Source organism: Haliotis cracherodii, unplaced genomic scaffold (assembly GCF_022045235.1).
Source record: "Haliotis cracherodii isolate W230 unplaced genomic scaffold, xgHalCrac1.p SCAF_22, whole genome shotgun sequence".
Lineage (NCBI taxonomy): Eukaryota > Metazoa > Mollusca > Gastropoda > Lepetellida > Haliotidae > Haliotis > Haliotis cracherodii.
In genome coordinates, this window is record NW_027266278.1 from 1,837,022 (window position 1) to 1,853,425 (window position 16,404).

Consider the following 16,404-nt stretch of genomic DNA (forward strand, 5'->3'; position numbering starts at 1 on the left):
GAAAGACTATATAACATTTACACTTAGCTAATAATAGACCATTGTTCAATTCTCACAGTAAGACTATATAACATTTACACTTAGCTAGTAATAGACCGTTGTTCAATTCTCACAGAAAGACTATATAACAATTAAATTTAGTTAGCAATAGACGTTGTAAAACTTTCCCAGTAAGACTATATAACATTTACACTTAGCTAGTAATAGACCGTTGTTCAATTCTCACAGTAAGACTATATAACATTTACACTTAGCTAGTAATAGACCGTTGTTCAATTCTCACAGAAAGACTATATAACAATTAAATTTAGTTAGCAATAGACGTTGTAAAACTTTCCCAGTAAGACTATATAACATTTACACTTAGCTAGTAATAGACAGTTGTTCAATTCTCACAGAAAGACTATATAACATTTACACTTAGCTAGTAACAGACCATTGTTCAATTCTCACAGTAAGACTATATAACATTTACACTTAGCTAGTAATAGACCATTGTTCAATTCTCACAGTAAGACTATATAACATTTACACTTAGCTAGTAATAGACCATTGTTCAATTCTCACAGAAAGACTATATAACATTTACACTTAGCTAGTAATAGACCATTGTTCAATTCTCACAGTAAGACTATATAACATTTACACTTAGCTAGTAATAGACCATTGTTCAATTCTCACAGAAAGACTATATAACAATTAAATTTAGTTAGCAATAGACGTTGTAAAACTTTCCCAGTAAGACTATATAACATTTACACTTAGCTAGTAATAGACCATTGTTCAATTCTCACAGTAAGACTATATAACATTTACACTTAGCTAGTAATAGACCATTGTTCAATTCTCACAGTAAGACTATATAACATTTACACTTAGCTAGTAATAGACCATTGTTCAATTCTCACAGTAAGACTATATAACATTTACACTTAGCTAGTAATAGACCATTGTTCAATTCTCACAGAAAGACTATATAACAATTAAATTTAGTTAGCAATAGACGTTGTAAAACTTTCCCAGTAAGACTATATCACTAATGGCCCCCTGCATGTTTAAACATACACCCACCTGTGCCACATTCTCTCTGTTGTTCCACTTGACCGAGCATAACAACTTTGGCAGAGATTGGGGCATCTTTAAACAAAGTTCCCTGTAACAAAACAGCAAATATTCATGAAATTCCATGGCTTGACTTTATATGAGTGACCAAAAGGTATATGGCACTGCTGTTTGTTTTGCACAGTTGTATCCCTTAGCCATACAAGGATCTGATGACCCGGCAATAAAAATATTAATTTTAAGTTTGTGTGGCTTTTATGGGACAGCATAGGTCCCCAGTGACAGCTGCAGGGACGTGGATGGCCCAGGTGTCGGAGGCAATGCAATTTGCTGTGTTGAGTTGCCTCCCTTGGGCATGCCAGGAACCTATGATCTAGGAGAACAAAGTCGTAAACCTCTGAGACATGCATCGCTTCAGGCTTTTCTCCCATATTGAGCTGAAACACCATAACATACTCACTGCCAAAAGAAACGCAAACTATAGGAGAGAAGTATTTACGTTAAGAAGAGATGTTTCCAATGTGTACCACTTAATGAAAAAACTAACTATCAGTCGAGTGTTAACACAGCGTGTCTTTATTCTTATGCTGCACATGATTTTCAAATTTACACGCTAATCCTGCATGAGACAATGGTGCATCTCCTGGATCTATGATGTCACATGTGATGCCTTTCATGAGCTTCGGATCACACAATATACCGGTACCGGTATGTTCTTTTGTGCGTCAACCAATCTAACATCTCTTGAATGTGAGTAAGTCTTCATATATTAACCAACATGTATGTTATTCGCGTTTCTTTTGGCGGTGAGTATGTAACTGAAATACTCTCTCTCTCTCCCTCTCTCTCTCTCTCTCTCTCTCTCTCTCTCTCTCTCTCTCTCTCTCTCTCTCTCTCTCTCTCTCTCACACTGACTCACACACTCACTCAATGACTCACCCAAACACCCACCCACCCTCCTTCACTAACTCACTCACTCACTCACTGGTCAGTGTGTCACCTGGCTAATCAGGGGTATATCATTCCCGGCAATGCCATTCCTCCCACATAGTATCAATCAGTGGGTACCCAAGTAGGGTGTCGCTTACGTACCTGGGTAGAGCCCGGTAATATTGGGTCAGGTACCCGGGTAGGGTCAGGTAAAAGGTGGTCTGGTACCCGGGTAGGGTCAGGTAATAGGGGGTCAGGTACCCGGGTAGGGTCAGGTAATAGGTAGTTAGGTACCCGGGTAGGGTCAGGTAAAAGGTGGTCACGTACCCGGGTAGGGTCAGGTAAAAGGTGGTCTGGTACCCGGGTAGGGTCAGGTAATAGGGGGTCAGGTCCCCGGGTAGGGTCAGGTAATAGGGAGTCAGGTACCTGGGTAGGGTCAGGTTATAGGGGGTCAGGTACCCGGGTAGGGTCAGGTTATAGGGGGTCAGGTACCCGGGTAGGGTCAGGTAATAGGGGGTCAGGTACCCGGGTTAGGTCAGGTAATAGGGGGTCAGGTACCCAAGTAGGGTCAGGTAATAGGGTGTCAGGTACCCGGGTAGGGTCAGGTTATAGGGGGTCAGGTACCCGGGTAGGGTCAGGTTATAGGGGGTCAGGTACCCGGGTAGGGTCAGGTAATAGGGGGTCAGGTACCCGGGTTAGGTCAGGTAATAGGGGGTCAGGTACCCAAGTAGGGTCAGGTAATAGGGTGTCAGGTACCCGGGTTAGGTCAGGTAATAGGGGGTCAGGTACCCAGGTAGGGTCAGGTAATAGGGGGTCAGGTACCCGGGTTGGGTCAGGTAAAAGGGGGTCAGGTACTCAAGTCGAGTCAGGTAATAGGGGGTCAGGTACCCAGGTAGGGTCAGGTACCTGGGTGATTGGTTTTAACCCCTAGGCTGACCTCAGGTGTCTGACAATGCTTGTGTTTAACTACCTCCTCTGCCACAGGAGTTCCTTGTCCTGCTCCGACAGATCTGACAGAGGGTCTTTGCTGATGATGTCTTCCAGCATCTTCCGGTCCCGCTCCAACTCTTGCCTTGTGTCGATCTGAAAAAATACATATATTTCCATGGCCAAAACGAATTGAAATTAATATATTTAGGTTTCAAAATGCTGGAGAACAACCAACCTGGGATCAAACGTAATGAGCCCAGCTGTCAAAATGCGGGAAACTATTCCTCCTCACAGCACCGGACATTGAGCAGTTTGGTCATGTCCATAGATTCGAATCTTCAATACTTAAATACATAAATTAGGCAAGGGAATGCCACATCTAAATAAATGAAGTTGTTCTTGGAGGACATTTAAAACAGACACCTGAAATCTTAATGGTACACATAGTCAACATTCATAATGCCAAGAGCAGCTTCATGAGTGAGTGGGTACGCCGCTTTTAGCAATATTCCAGCAATGTCAGGGCAGGGGACACCAGAAATGGGCTTCACACATTGTACCCATTTCAGGAATCGAACCCGGGTCTTCGGCGTGACGAGCGAACGCTTTAACCACAAGGCTACCCCACCACACTGTAGATTCATGACAAATGTTGCCTACGTGTATCTGAGTTTTACAGTGTGGAACATTATGTGATAAACTTCAATATTATTTGATATATAGACTACAATTCTACACTGACTGGGGAAATGTATACATACCTTGCACACTGACAGTGGACATTTTAAATCCCTTAAGTAATCCCTGGCATACACGCCCACATTATCACGTTATCGGATTGGTTTATAGCATTGGTAACGTTATCAATGATATGATAAAAAATTGTCTTTCAGTAGAGATCCAAACAATCGATGCGTGTCATAAAATGCAACTAAATGCCTCGTTGGCTCAGTGGATGGTGTGTCACTGCATCCCGATGACATGGGTTGTTTCCAAAAATATCAACAACTGGTTTGCTTGGTCCAAACTCAATTATTTACAGGCTTCTATCACATAGTTTGAATATTGCTGAGTGTGGCGTTAAACAAACATATTTGTGAGAGAATATAGAGGATTTATACATCCACTTGTTTTTCTTTTATAGACAAATCGGCAGTTGTGGTTCACGTGAATACAGACATGTCACTCACTTTTGCTAGAACCCTTCACGTTTTGTATCTGTCCTGTTACTTTTCAGGTTATTCTCTCGTAGCCTCCGTGGCCTAGTGGTAGAGTGTCCGCCTGAAGGTCCGGGGTTCGAATCCCGGTCGCGTCGTACCAAAAGACTTTAAAAGATGGTCCTTGTTTTCCTGTCTGGCGCTCGGCATTAAGGGGCTAAAACAAGGACTGGTCGGCTCGGAGTCAGTATACTGTGTCTGAATTGGCTATTCATGTTAAACTGCGGCATGGTATCTCAGTGGGCTAGCACTATAAAATCGGCATCAGTCAGGACAAGTACAAGCAGCCACACACACATGCATGCACGTCGCTATATAAGTGCAATAACCTTTAACGCGACGTTAAACCCCATTTCACCTCACCTCACCTCATCGTAACCTAAGCAATGAGTTTTCTTACCAAGAGAGCTAGCTGCTACACACTGCCGTATGGAGTACCACAAATAAACAAGCCACCCTCCTGAATTTACAGACCGCCGTCATATAGCTGGAATGTTGCTGAGTGCGCCGTGAAACAACAAACCAACCAACCAACCTGAAGCTATCTCTGAAACTACACAACACAACAACTTGAAATGTAATTGTGCTGATTCAGCCTACGTTTGCCCCACCATATCTGTAGGTCTCAGTACCGCTCAGCGCGGTGTTCAACACAACGGAGACAGACAGGTCTCCAGCCTACCTCAAAGTACTTGTCCCTATCAGTGATGTGGTTGGCCAGTTGTTCCAAGTGAGACTCGGAAGGGTACTGCACTGGGTGGCTGAACTTTATGAATTCAATCTCCAGACACGGACAGTCCTTGTCCTGGCTGGACCCTGAAACACGTGAGCATTTAGTCTGGATGTTTTGTATGTATTATGTTTAATTATCATTTATCCTTGACTCATTCGCTACCCCATGGGGATTCTGGGTTAGATTGGGTCCCCAGCAACCTGTGCTTGTCTCCCCATGGGGATTCCAGGTTAGAATTGGTCCCCAACAACCTATGTTTGTCTCCCCATGGGGATTCCAGGTTAGAATTGGTCCCCAGCAACCCAGCTTGGACGCCATGAGTATCAAATCTGGCTAGAATTTGGGTTACAACTACTCCCTAGAAAACTTATGCTGTAAGAGGCGACAAAATGGATCAGGTGGTCAGTCTCGGTGACTTGGTTGATTGAGTGTCGTCGTGCCCCGACGATATCACGGTGTGTCACCTTAATCTGGGAGGGAGGCCCGAAGTGATGCAGGTCTCAGATGTTTCCTGCCATGCACGAGTATGATGCTGACAAGCCAAGAAACGTAATCGGTGCGAACCAAGAATCGAACCCATTATCACCGGTTTCTGGCATGCCCCCTTTCCTGGTAGTTTTGGAATTGCATCACATTGAAGAAGATGAGAGGCAGTTTTTTTCTTGTTACTTTAACTCTTATACACACCATTTCTTAAGCACAAGAAAGTCTTGATAAACTCACTGACCTGGTGATCCGATGGGGTTAACCAGGTCGTCCATTCCCTGGGGCATAGGCCACAGGTGGAGACTGATCTTCTCTGACAGGAGGCGGTCGTTGAAGTCAAACATCTGCAGGTTACCCCACGCAAGAGCCAAGGAATCCTGGAAGACAACAACAACAATCATTGCAGCTAAAATACAGGCAGTGTTCATTTTACATGGTATACAAAATATTTTTAAAAGTAAAAAAAAAAGAATAAAATTACAAAAAACATTTATTATTTCATGATTTTTTAAAAACTATGATCATTTAAGTGGAACAAAAATATGTAAATAAAAGTATAACACGGCTGCTTGTCAGTAAGAGTTACCTCCCTTCCCAAATCGACCTCCATTGTAAACAGTAATTTGCCACCCAAAGATGAAGAATGCTTTTTGTTTCAGGAGGCAGAAAACTTAGCCAATCAGATGTGAGCTTTCTTTACTGTCATGATTAAATCTCAGTTAAAGCAAAACAGCACAGGGCATAAATATACTCTCTATAGTACACCCTTGGAGGGGACGACCGGGGCCCACTTGCTCAAAGCCATCAAAGCGCTACGGTGATCGTAACCATATTTTAACATCGGCTAAAGATAGTCTTAGCTAAGATCACTTTGTGCAAGTGGACCCTTATGTATAAACTATTAACAACTTTGTTAAACCACAATATTTGAGGTGTGTGTGTGTGTGTGTGTGTGTGTGTGTGTGTGTGTGTGGGTGTGTTGGGGGGGGGGGGGGGGGTGTTGGGGGGGGGATTCGGAACTCCCCAATTATATTTATATTTTTGTATACAGAAATCAGATAAGCTTGTCGGAATGCTTCAATCACTTGCACTGAGAATATAGAAGCAAGAATGCTGAATGGTTGTTTGGAAAGTTCCCCTGTAGTGACCTCCATAAGAGATGTCTCCTGTCTGAACAGAGAAGTGTTGTATAAAGTGAAATATGTGATTTTTGTGAGATTGCCAACTGACTTTTTTGTTCTTCCTCTTGGAAACGGAGCATATAGAGAGACAGAGACGAGCACTGCGGGGAATATCTGGGATGGGCAGGAACTCCAGCCACTGGTCCCAGCGTGGATTAGTCGAGTCCACCTGTTGGGTGTTCCGGGCCTCACAAAGAGGCTCCGTCCCGTGATACACGCACGCCTTCACGTAAATCTGAAGAAAGAACGCAACAGGCGGTAGTGATAATGAAAGTTTCGTAAAAACTAATTTGTTTCCTGAAAATGGTGCTGAAAAAAGAATCAACGGATAACATATGTCGTTTTCTGCCATACTAGCTGTTGTGAAACATAGCGTATTGATTGATGCGTGTTGCTTGTTGCATGTTGCACCACGGACATATATAACACAAGTCCGTGGTTGCACTAATTTCAAACAACAAATCTAGCAAAGACCTAGAAGCCAACGACTAAGCAGACCAGTGTGCACTCAGCTTTCATCACACAAACAGACATGTGTCTGGTATGACAAAATGTGCACAAGGTGCCATAATTTTGTAGCTGTCGGCTCTCCATATTTCCTCCATGTCAGGTAATGTGAAGGTTCGTACAATTATTATGTTTATGCACAACAACATTAAGGGTTCATAGTTTACGTAAATTTGACGTGTTCACTGGTGAAGAAAGAGCAAAGAGTATATAAGAGGCAACAACCTTTCCGAGCTCCTTGACTAGGACATTCGTGGCGCAGTTCACCTTAATCCTCAGCATGGCCTGAACGTCCCAGAGGGACACGGTCTGCTGGTTGTTGATCTCATTCAGAGCCTGAATACCTGAAGAAACAAAAACAAGGGAAGTAACTCTCTGTCATTCACAATTTCAATACATGGGAGAGTGAGTGAGTGAGTGAGTGATTGACTATGGTTTTACGCCGCTTTTAGCAATTTTCCAGCAATATCACGACGGGGGACACCAGAAATGGGCTTCACACATTGTACCCATGTCAGGAATTGAACCCGGGTCTTCGGCGTGACGAGCGAACGCTTTAACCACTAGGCTACCCGACCGCCCCTCTCAATACATGGAATAGCACATACATAAGGAGGGTATTATACATTTCCCCCATTGGATTTTGATTAAAACTATAGGTCCTCAGGAACCCATGCTGGTCATAAGAAGTGACATCATGCATAGGATGGTCAGGCTTAGTGTGATTTGGTTGACGACGTGGATCATTGCCCATAATATCAACCACTTGTTTGTCTGGTCCAGGATGCTGTCATGTAATTTAAATATTGTTGTGTGTGGCGTGTGGCACTGACACTGACACACAAGCACACAGAGACATAGACACACACATATACACAGACACGCACACAGACAGTCGGACAGGCACACAGACACACACAGACACAGTCACACTAATTTCACGAATGGCGACGTACCTCGTACGGAATATGACAGCAGGAAGAACTCATTCTTGTGCAGCGAGTCGAACACACTCTCCTTCATCAACAGCATCAGCTGCGGGATCTTCTCGTTGGCGATGCACTCACGGATCGGCTGCCGAGAATACACATCACAGTGAAATCAGAACTCCAGATAAACCGTATTGCGTAAAATACTCCAAATATATCGCCATTAGCCAAGTAATTTGGAGAAATGTCTTGAAGTCAATGGTATAACAACAGTATGTTAACACTATCCGATTAACTGTTGATCTATAAAATAATTGGTGGTCCTTAACTTGTTTTGAGTAGTATAGTTGGAATATTGCTCATACCATAATAATGCTGACTACAGTCCTCCACAAATACAATCTAAAATAAAATAGATACCTTTTCAATTTTTTTCGAATTAAAAGAGTTTTGTTGGTGTCGGGTCCAATTGCAAAGGTCAAATCAAGGTCAAAGTTGTTTCTGAGGAGATGTTTACAGGCAACACTGGTGCCGCCAGCGACAGAGGAGGACAACTTTCAATCAGGCGAGCTAAAGAATGTGGCCAAAGATACCTATACTACAATCATCCAATCAAATAGGCTACTGACCTTATACTGGCTGATGGGACAGTCCTCCAGAAGAAACTGGTCGCACCCACACACTTTGAGAACGTACGTATGTCTGTACCCATCGACATATCTCTCTGAATGTTCCTTGGACACGTTCATGATATGACTTCGATGACGGATGGCCTCCGCGATCACGTCTGTTGGTGATGCATTGTGGGACACTTTCATGCTGTATTTGTTGCGATTCCCATCACTCTTCACCATCCAGATACAGATTATCAGAGAATTTTCTGAAAGTTGAAAAACCCAAAGTGATGTAGGTCTTTGATGTTTGGCACTTTGGTCCAAACCTGTGTGCAGGTATGGTGCCGATAAGCTCAAGCAGAGTGAGTCAGGATTCGAACCCACAATCTGGCATATCTAAGGGACACAACTCTGCAATGTGAGTTGTGACATACGCCTGGAAAATGAGACATTTACTGATTTACTTTGTGGATATTGTAGGCTGGTTTTTGAGTTTCAGATGTTTAATCCATTATGCCTAAAGCTCTGGCAGGCAACGGGTCCTAGGGCACCTGATACAGAGTAAGAGAAGTCCTAGGACACCTGATACAGAGTAAGAGAAGTCCTAGGACACCTGATACAGAGTAAGAGAAGTACCAAGACACCTGATACAGAGTAAGAGAAGTACCAAGACACCTGATACAGAGTAAGAGAAGTCCTAGGACACCTGATACAGAGTAAGAGAAGTCCTAGGACACCTGATACAGAGTAAGAGAAGTCCTAGGACACCTGATACAGAGTAAGAGAAGTACCAAGACACCTGATACAGAGTAAGAGAAGTCCTAGGACACCTGATACAGAGTAAGAGAAGTCCTAGGACACCTGATACAGAGTAAGAGAAGTCCTAGGACACCTGATACAGAGTAAGAGAAGTACCAAGACACCTGATACAGAGTAAGAGAAGTCCTAGGACACCTGATACAGAGTAAGAGAAGTCCTAGGACACCTGATACAGAGTAAGAGAAGTCCCTAGACACCTGATACAGAGTAAGAGAAGTCCTAGGACACCTGATACAGAGTAAGAGAAGTCCTAGGACACCTGATACAGAGTAAGAGAAGTCCTAGGACACCTGATACAGAGTAAGAGAAGTCCTAGGACACCTGATACAGAGTAAGAGAAGTACCAAGACACCTGATACAGAGTAAGAGAAGTCCTAGGACACCTGATACAGAGTAAGAGAAGTCCTAGGACACCTGATACAGAGTAAGAGAAGTACCAAGACACCTGATACAGAGTAAGAGAAGTCCTAAGACACCTGATACAGAGTAAGAGAAGTCCTAGGACACCTGATAAAGAGTAAGAGAAGTCCTAGGACACCTGATACAGAGTAAGAGAAGTCCTAGGACACCTGATACAGAGTAAGAGAAGTACCAAGACACCTGATACAGAGTAAGAGAAGTCCTAGGACACCTGATACAGAGTAAGAGAAGTCCTAGGACACCTGATACAGAGTAAGAGAAGTACCAAGACACCTGATACAGAGTAAGAGAAGTCCTAGGACACCTGATACAGAGTAAGAGAAGTCCTAGGACACCTGATACAGAGTAAGAGAAGTCCCAGGACACCTGATACAGAGTAAGAGAAGTACCAAGACACCTGATACAGAGTAAGAGAAGTACCAAGACACCTGATACAGAGTAAGAGAAGTACCAAGACACCTGATACAGAGTAAGAGAAGTCCCAGGACACCTGATACAGAGTAAGAGAAGTACCAAGACACCTGATACAGAGTAAGAGAAGTCCTAGGACACCTGATACAGAGTAAGAGAAGTCCCAGGACACCTGATACAGAGTAAGAGAAGTACCAAGACACCTGATACAGAGTAAGAGAAGTCCTAGGACACCTGATACAGAGTAAGAGAAGTACCAAGACACCTGATACAGAGTAAGAGAAGTCCTAGGACACCTGATACAGAGTAAGAGAAGTCCTAGGACACCTGATACAGAGTAAGAGAAGTCCCAGGACACCTGATACAGAGTAAGAGAAGTCCTAGGACACCTGATACAGAGTAAGAGAAGTACCAAGACACCTGATACAGAGTAAGAGAAGTCCTAGGACACCTGATACAGAGTAAGAGAAGTCATAGGACACCTGATACAGAGTAAGAGAAGTACCAAGACACCTGATACAGAGTAAGAGAAGTCCCAAGACACCTGATACAGAGTAAGAGAAGTACCAAGACACCTGATACAGAGTAAGAGAAGTCCTAGGACACCTGATACAGAGTAAGAGAAGTCCCAGGACACCTGATACAGAGTAAGAGAAGTACCAAGACACCTGATACAGAGTAAGAGAAGTCATAGGACACCTGATACAGAGTAAGAGAAGTACCAAGACACCTGATACAGAGTAAGAGAAGTCCCAAGACACCTGATACAGAGTAAGAGAAGTCCTAGGACACCTGATACAGAGTAAGAGAAGTCCTAGGACACCTGATACAGAGTAAGAGAAGTCCCAGGACACCTGATACAGAGTAAGAGAAGTACCAAGACACCTGATTCAGAGTAAGAGAAGTCCTAGGACACCTGATACAGAGTAAGAGAAGTACCAAGACACCTGATACAGAGTAAGAGAAGTACCAAGACACCTGATACAGAGTAAGAGAAGTCCTAGGACACCTGATACAGAGTAAGAGAAGTACCAAGACACCTGATACAGAGTAAGAGAAGTCCTAGGACACCTGATACAGAGTAAGAGAAGTCCCAGGACACCTGATACAGAGTAAGAGAAGTCCTAGGACACCTGATACAGAGTAAGAGAAGTCCTAGGACACCTGATACAGAGTAAGAGAAGTCCTAGGACACCTGATACAGAGTAAGAGAAGTCCCAAGACACCTGATACAGAGTAAGAGAAGTCCTAGGACACCTGATACAGAGTAAGAGAAGTACCAAGACACCTGATACAGAGTAAGAGAAGTCCTAGGACACCTGATACAGAGTAAGAGAAGTCCTAGGACACCTGATACAGAGTAAGAGAAGTCCCAAGACACCTGATACAGAGTAAGAGAAGTCCCAAGACACCTGATACAGAGTAAGAGAAGTCCCAGGACACCTGATACAGAGTAAGAGAAGTCATAGGACACCTGATACAGAGTAAGAGAAGTCCTAGGACACCTGATACAGAGTAAGAGAAGTCCCAGGACACCTGATACAGAGTAAGAGAAGTACCAAGACACCTGATACAGAGTAAGAGAAGTCCTAGGACACCTGATACAGAGTAAGAGAAGTCCCAGGACACCTGATACAGAGTAAGAGAAGTACCAAGACACCTGATACAGAGTAAGAGAAGTACCAAGACACCTGATACAGAGTAAGAGAAGTCCTAGGACACCTGATACAGAGTAAGAGAAGTCCCAGGACACCTGATACAGAGTAAGAGAAGTACCAAGACACCTGATACAGAGTAAGAGAAGTCCTAGGACACCTGATACAGAGTAAGAGAAGTCCTAGGACACCTGATACAGAGTAAGAGAAGTCCTAGGACACCTGATACAGAGTAAGAGAAGTCATAGGACACCTGATACAGAGTAAGAGAAGTCCTAGGACACCTGATACAGAGTAAGAGAAGTCCCAGGACACCTGATACAGAGTAAGAGAAGTACCAAGACACCTGATACAGAGTAAGAGAAGTCCTAGGACACCTGATACAGAGTAAGAGAAGTCCTAGGACACCTGATACAGAGTAAGAGAAGTACCAAGACACCTGATACAGAGTAAGAGAAGTCCTAGGACACCTGATACAGAGTAAGAGAAGTCCTAGGACACCTGATACAGAGTAAGAGAAGTCCCAAGACACCTGATACAGAGTAAGAGAAGTCCTAGGACACCTGATACAGAGTAAGAGAAGTCCTAGGACACCTGATACAGAGTAAGAGAAGTCCTAGGACACCTGATACAGAGTAAGAGAAGTACCAAGACACCTGATACAGAGTAAGAGAAGTACCAAGACACCTGGAACTGAGTGAGGAAAAGTCCAAAGACACCTGATCCTGAGTGAGGAAAAGTCCCTGAAACTGAGTGAGGAGAAGTCCCAGAACATCTGAAACTGAGTGAGGAGAAGTCCCTGATACTGAGTGAGGAGAAGTCCCAGTACATCTGAAACTGAGTGAGGAGAAGTCCCTGATACTGAGTGTGGAGAAGTCCCAGAACATCTGATACAGAGTGAGGAGACATCCCAGGACAGAGGATCCTGAGTGAGGAGGAGTCCCATCACATATGATAGTGAGTGAGGAAAAGTCCTAGTACATCTGATAGTGAGTGAGGAAAAGTCCTAGGACATCTGGTACTGAGTGAGAAGTCCCAGGACAGCTGATCCTGAGTGAGGAGGAGTCCTAGGACATCTGGTAAACCATCCAATCAGATCATGCCCTCGACTATCCCTACATAAAATGAGTTTAAAGAAAAGAACTATCTCCATCCCATCATATGAAAATTTCCTATGCTCTTAATGCAGGATTTACATGAGACATTTACCTGGCGACATAAGGCACCAAAGCACCATTACAGAAGTGACGTCACGATCTCCCTCTCCATATCAATAACCTAGCACAGACTTTCTTTCGCTGGTAAGCTTCAACTCAACAACTAATCAAAATTACTCCTCAAAACGAGAGTTCGACATATATCTACTTTCAAACTACCGGTCTCGTTTGAGCAAGCACTTGAAATGTTACAAACAAAGGATGTACGATGGATCAGAATGCGTTTCTACCTGGGACAAATGTTTACGTGAGTATTAAGACAGTGGGAGGTAAGTCCTTCTGCTGCCAGTTGTATTTGGGATGGTATAGAACAACCCAAAGCGAGTACTGTAATATCGATATTTTCCCTTCCACATAGTTCCTGAAACCAGTGTCATGTAATTTGATTGGATGAGTGTATTTAGTGTCGTGTCATTTGATTGGATGACTGTATTTAGTGTCATGTAATTTGATTGGATGACTGTATTTAGTGTCGTGTAATTCGATTGGATGACTGTATTTAGTGTCGTGTAATTTGATTGGATGACTGTATTTAGTGTCGTGTAATTTGATTGGATGACTGTATTTAGTGTCATGTCATTTGATTGGATGACTGTATTTAGTGTCGTGTGATTTGATTGGATGACTGTATTTAGTGTCGTGTGATTTGATTGGATGACTGTATTTAGTGTCGTGTCATTTGATTGGATGACTGTATTTAGTGTCGTGTGATTTGATTGGATGACTGTATTTATGGTCGTGTCATTTGATTGGATGACTGTATTTAGTGTCGTGTCATTTGATTGGATGACTGTATTTAGTGTCGTGCATTTACAATTTGTGGCGAATTGGTCCAGGTATTTATCAAAATGGAATGGAGACGTGACATTCTGGTTATTGGAGTATGAGTTGCGACAGTTACCAGACTTCTGGAGTTTTTCAGTCAGATGTGGAGGCAGGACTGGGCTTGCTTCAATGTCTGGGGGATACGCATACAGCACCCGGCTGAGCCCTGTGTCATTCTCTCGCTGGTCGATCGTCTCCTTGCACACTCCCAGAATTTTCCGTCGAAATGTCATCACTTCTAGATCTTTCATCTCATTGAATTCATTCACTGGTTTACCAATCACCATGCCTAGAATTATATAACAAGAGTCCCTGAGGCTCACCCGAGTTTTTCTGGAATATTGGTAACAACGACACGTGTACATAAATAGAGGAGGAGGTTTCAACATGTTCAGTACAACAAAACATATTTCATAATGACAGGTAAGAGAAAAACATGCTATTCTGCATTTTCTCCATATTCAAAATGGCTGCCATTTATAAAGTCACCCTCAATGCATATTGGTCTTCTGACAAGACAGTTTTTAAAGTATATTTTAAAATTAAAAGTTGGAGCCATTCTTAAAAAAAACACAATTCTGTTCTACTTCCAAAAACAAATCTGAATCCGATTGTGTTGCTAGCAATACTTCATATCGGACATGGTGGGTGTGTAGAAGTCTGACGTTGGAAAGACAACCGGATGACGGATGGGCGACAATCTACGGAAGCCTTTTCGGCCCATTTGTTTTTTTCAATTTTTTTATTGAAATTTCAAGATACTAAGTTGAAATTTCAATTTTCTGTTATGATGGTTTAACATACCTATTTCATAATTCAACATCTTTTCTTCACCATTTCCAACCCGTTCCATCACTTTGAGGGTGGCTTGAAACAACCGCAAGTCACAAAGCCTCCGAGTTTCATCATAAAATTCCTCTCTCTCAGCATCCTGGGTTATTCCCACAAAAATGTACGACTCCGGACAGAGGAGGAGCCGATGGAGGGGATAGTTCTTGGATGCTATCCACAGATCTGTTTTCAGTTTCTCAAGGGTTGCGTCCCTCTTGCAAGTCATCAGCACAGTGATTCCTGTCGGCAGGAGACAGTCCACTGGCAGCATGGGGGGTGTCAGGTTGCACCCCCATTCTTCCCAGGAGTTTGGTCGCATGTTGGATTGTTAAATATGTGTCACTTTCGGAAACATCTGTTTCACTGAAAAACAATTTGCAGATAAAGCAGGGTTTTACCATAAATATGGAGTATTTTTCATATGAAACACTTTTATTTGTCTTTACATAATGACATCCTTATATTGAAATACAGAACCCAACCATTTGGAGATATTCGTCAACATTAGATCAGTGTCATGTGTAGATATTTCCAACAGGAACCAATAAAATTTAGGATACAGTAAAGTACGGTTATAACGAACTCAAAGGGACTACTAATTTTAGTTCGTTATAACCGTAGTTCGTTATAAGCATATATACAGCATAACTACAGCAAATAGTCGGGACCAAAAAAGTAAGTTCGTTATAATCGTCAGTTCGTTATAACCGTGTTCGTTATAACTGTTGTTTACTATATATAAAATTAGGTAGCGGCTGGGGTTCTGATGGGCTGGTGGAGAGATGCCTGCACCATTGGTCCCTCCCTTCTGTAGATTGATGTCAGTCACTGGATTGTCTGGCCAAGACTCAATTATTTACAGACCGCCGTCACATAGCTGGCATATTGCTGAGTGCGGCGTTCAACGAACAAACAACACAATCACTTAATGCACTATGATATTATTAAGTATTCTTGAAAGTTGATTCTAACTAAAAACGAAACTTGATTAAACTGGAAACTGTCCAGTTAGCATTTCATTGCCTAGACTTGACCCATGTCCGCTGTAATTAAGCGTCTTATATCTTCAGTACTGTTTATTACTCCCACCGAACTGTGTATTGATACTCACTTTAACCGATGACAAATCAGATCTATATTGTATTGATACTCACTTTAACCGATGACAAATCAGATCTATATTTTATTGATACTCACTTTAACCAATGACAAATCAGATCTATATTGTATTGATACTCACTTTAACCAATGACAAATCAGATCTATATTGTATTGATACTCACTTTAACCAATGACAAATCAGATCTATATTGTATTGATACTCACTTTAACCAATGACAAATCAGATCTATATTGTATTGATACTCACTTTAACCAATGACAAATCAGATCTATATTGTATTGATACTCACTTTAACCAATGACAAATCAGATCCATATTGTATTGATACTCACTTTAACCAATGACAAATCAGATCTATATTGTATTGATACTCACTTTAACCAATGAAAAATCAGATCTATATTGTATTGATACTCACTTGAACCGATGACAAATCAGTTCTATATTGTATTGATACTCACTTTAACCGATGACAAATCAGATCTCTATTGTATTGATACTCACTTTAACCGAT

General features: G+C 42.4%; 1 protein-coding gene across 1 annotated transcript in view; it reads right to left on the minus strand.

Moving 5' to 3' along the window:
* The window catches only part of LOC139471324 (phosphatidylinositol 4,5-bisphosphate 3-kinase catalytic subunit alpha isoform-like), a 28,209-nt gene extending 13,091 nt beyond the window's left edge, over positions 1-15,118 (minus strand). Inside the window, exons 1-10 of the mRNA XM_071253634.1 lie at positions 14,741-15,118; positions 14,013-14,225; positions 8,605-8,855; positions 8,003-8,120; positions 7,272-7,390; positions 6,589-6,774; positions 5,600-5,735; positions 4,822-4,955; positions 2,963-3,075; positions 1,072-1,153 (exon numbers count right to left, since the gene is read on the minus strand). Coding sequence (XP_071109735.1) covers positions 1,072-1,153; positions 2,963-3,075; positions 4,822-4,955; positions 5,600-5,735; positions 6,589-6,774; positions 7,272-7,390; positions 8,003-8,120; positions 8,605-8,855; positions 14,013-14,225; positions 14,741-15,086 — 1,698 coding nt within the window. The 5' untranslated portion in view covers positions 15,087-15,118. The remainder of the gene's footprint in view (positions 1-1,071; positions 1,154-2,962; positions 3,076-4,821; positions 4,956-5,599; positions 5,736-6,588; positions 6,775-7,271; positions 7,391-8,002; positions 8,121-8,604; positions 8,856-14,012; positions 14,226-14,740) is intronic.
* Between the last annotated feature and the right edge of the window lie 1,286 nt (positions 15,119-16,404).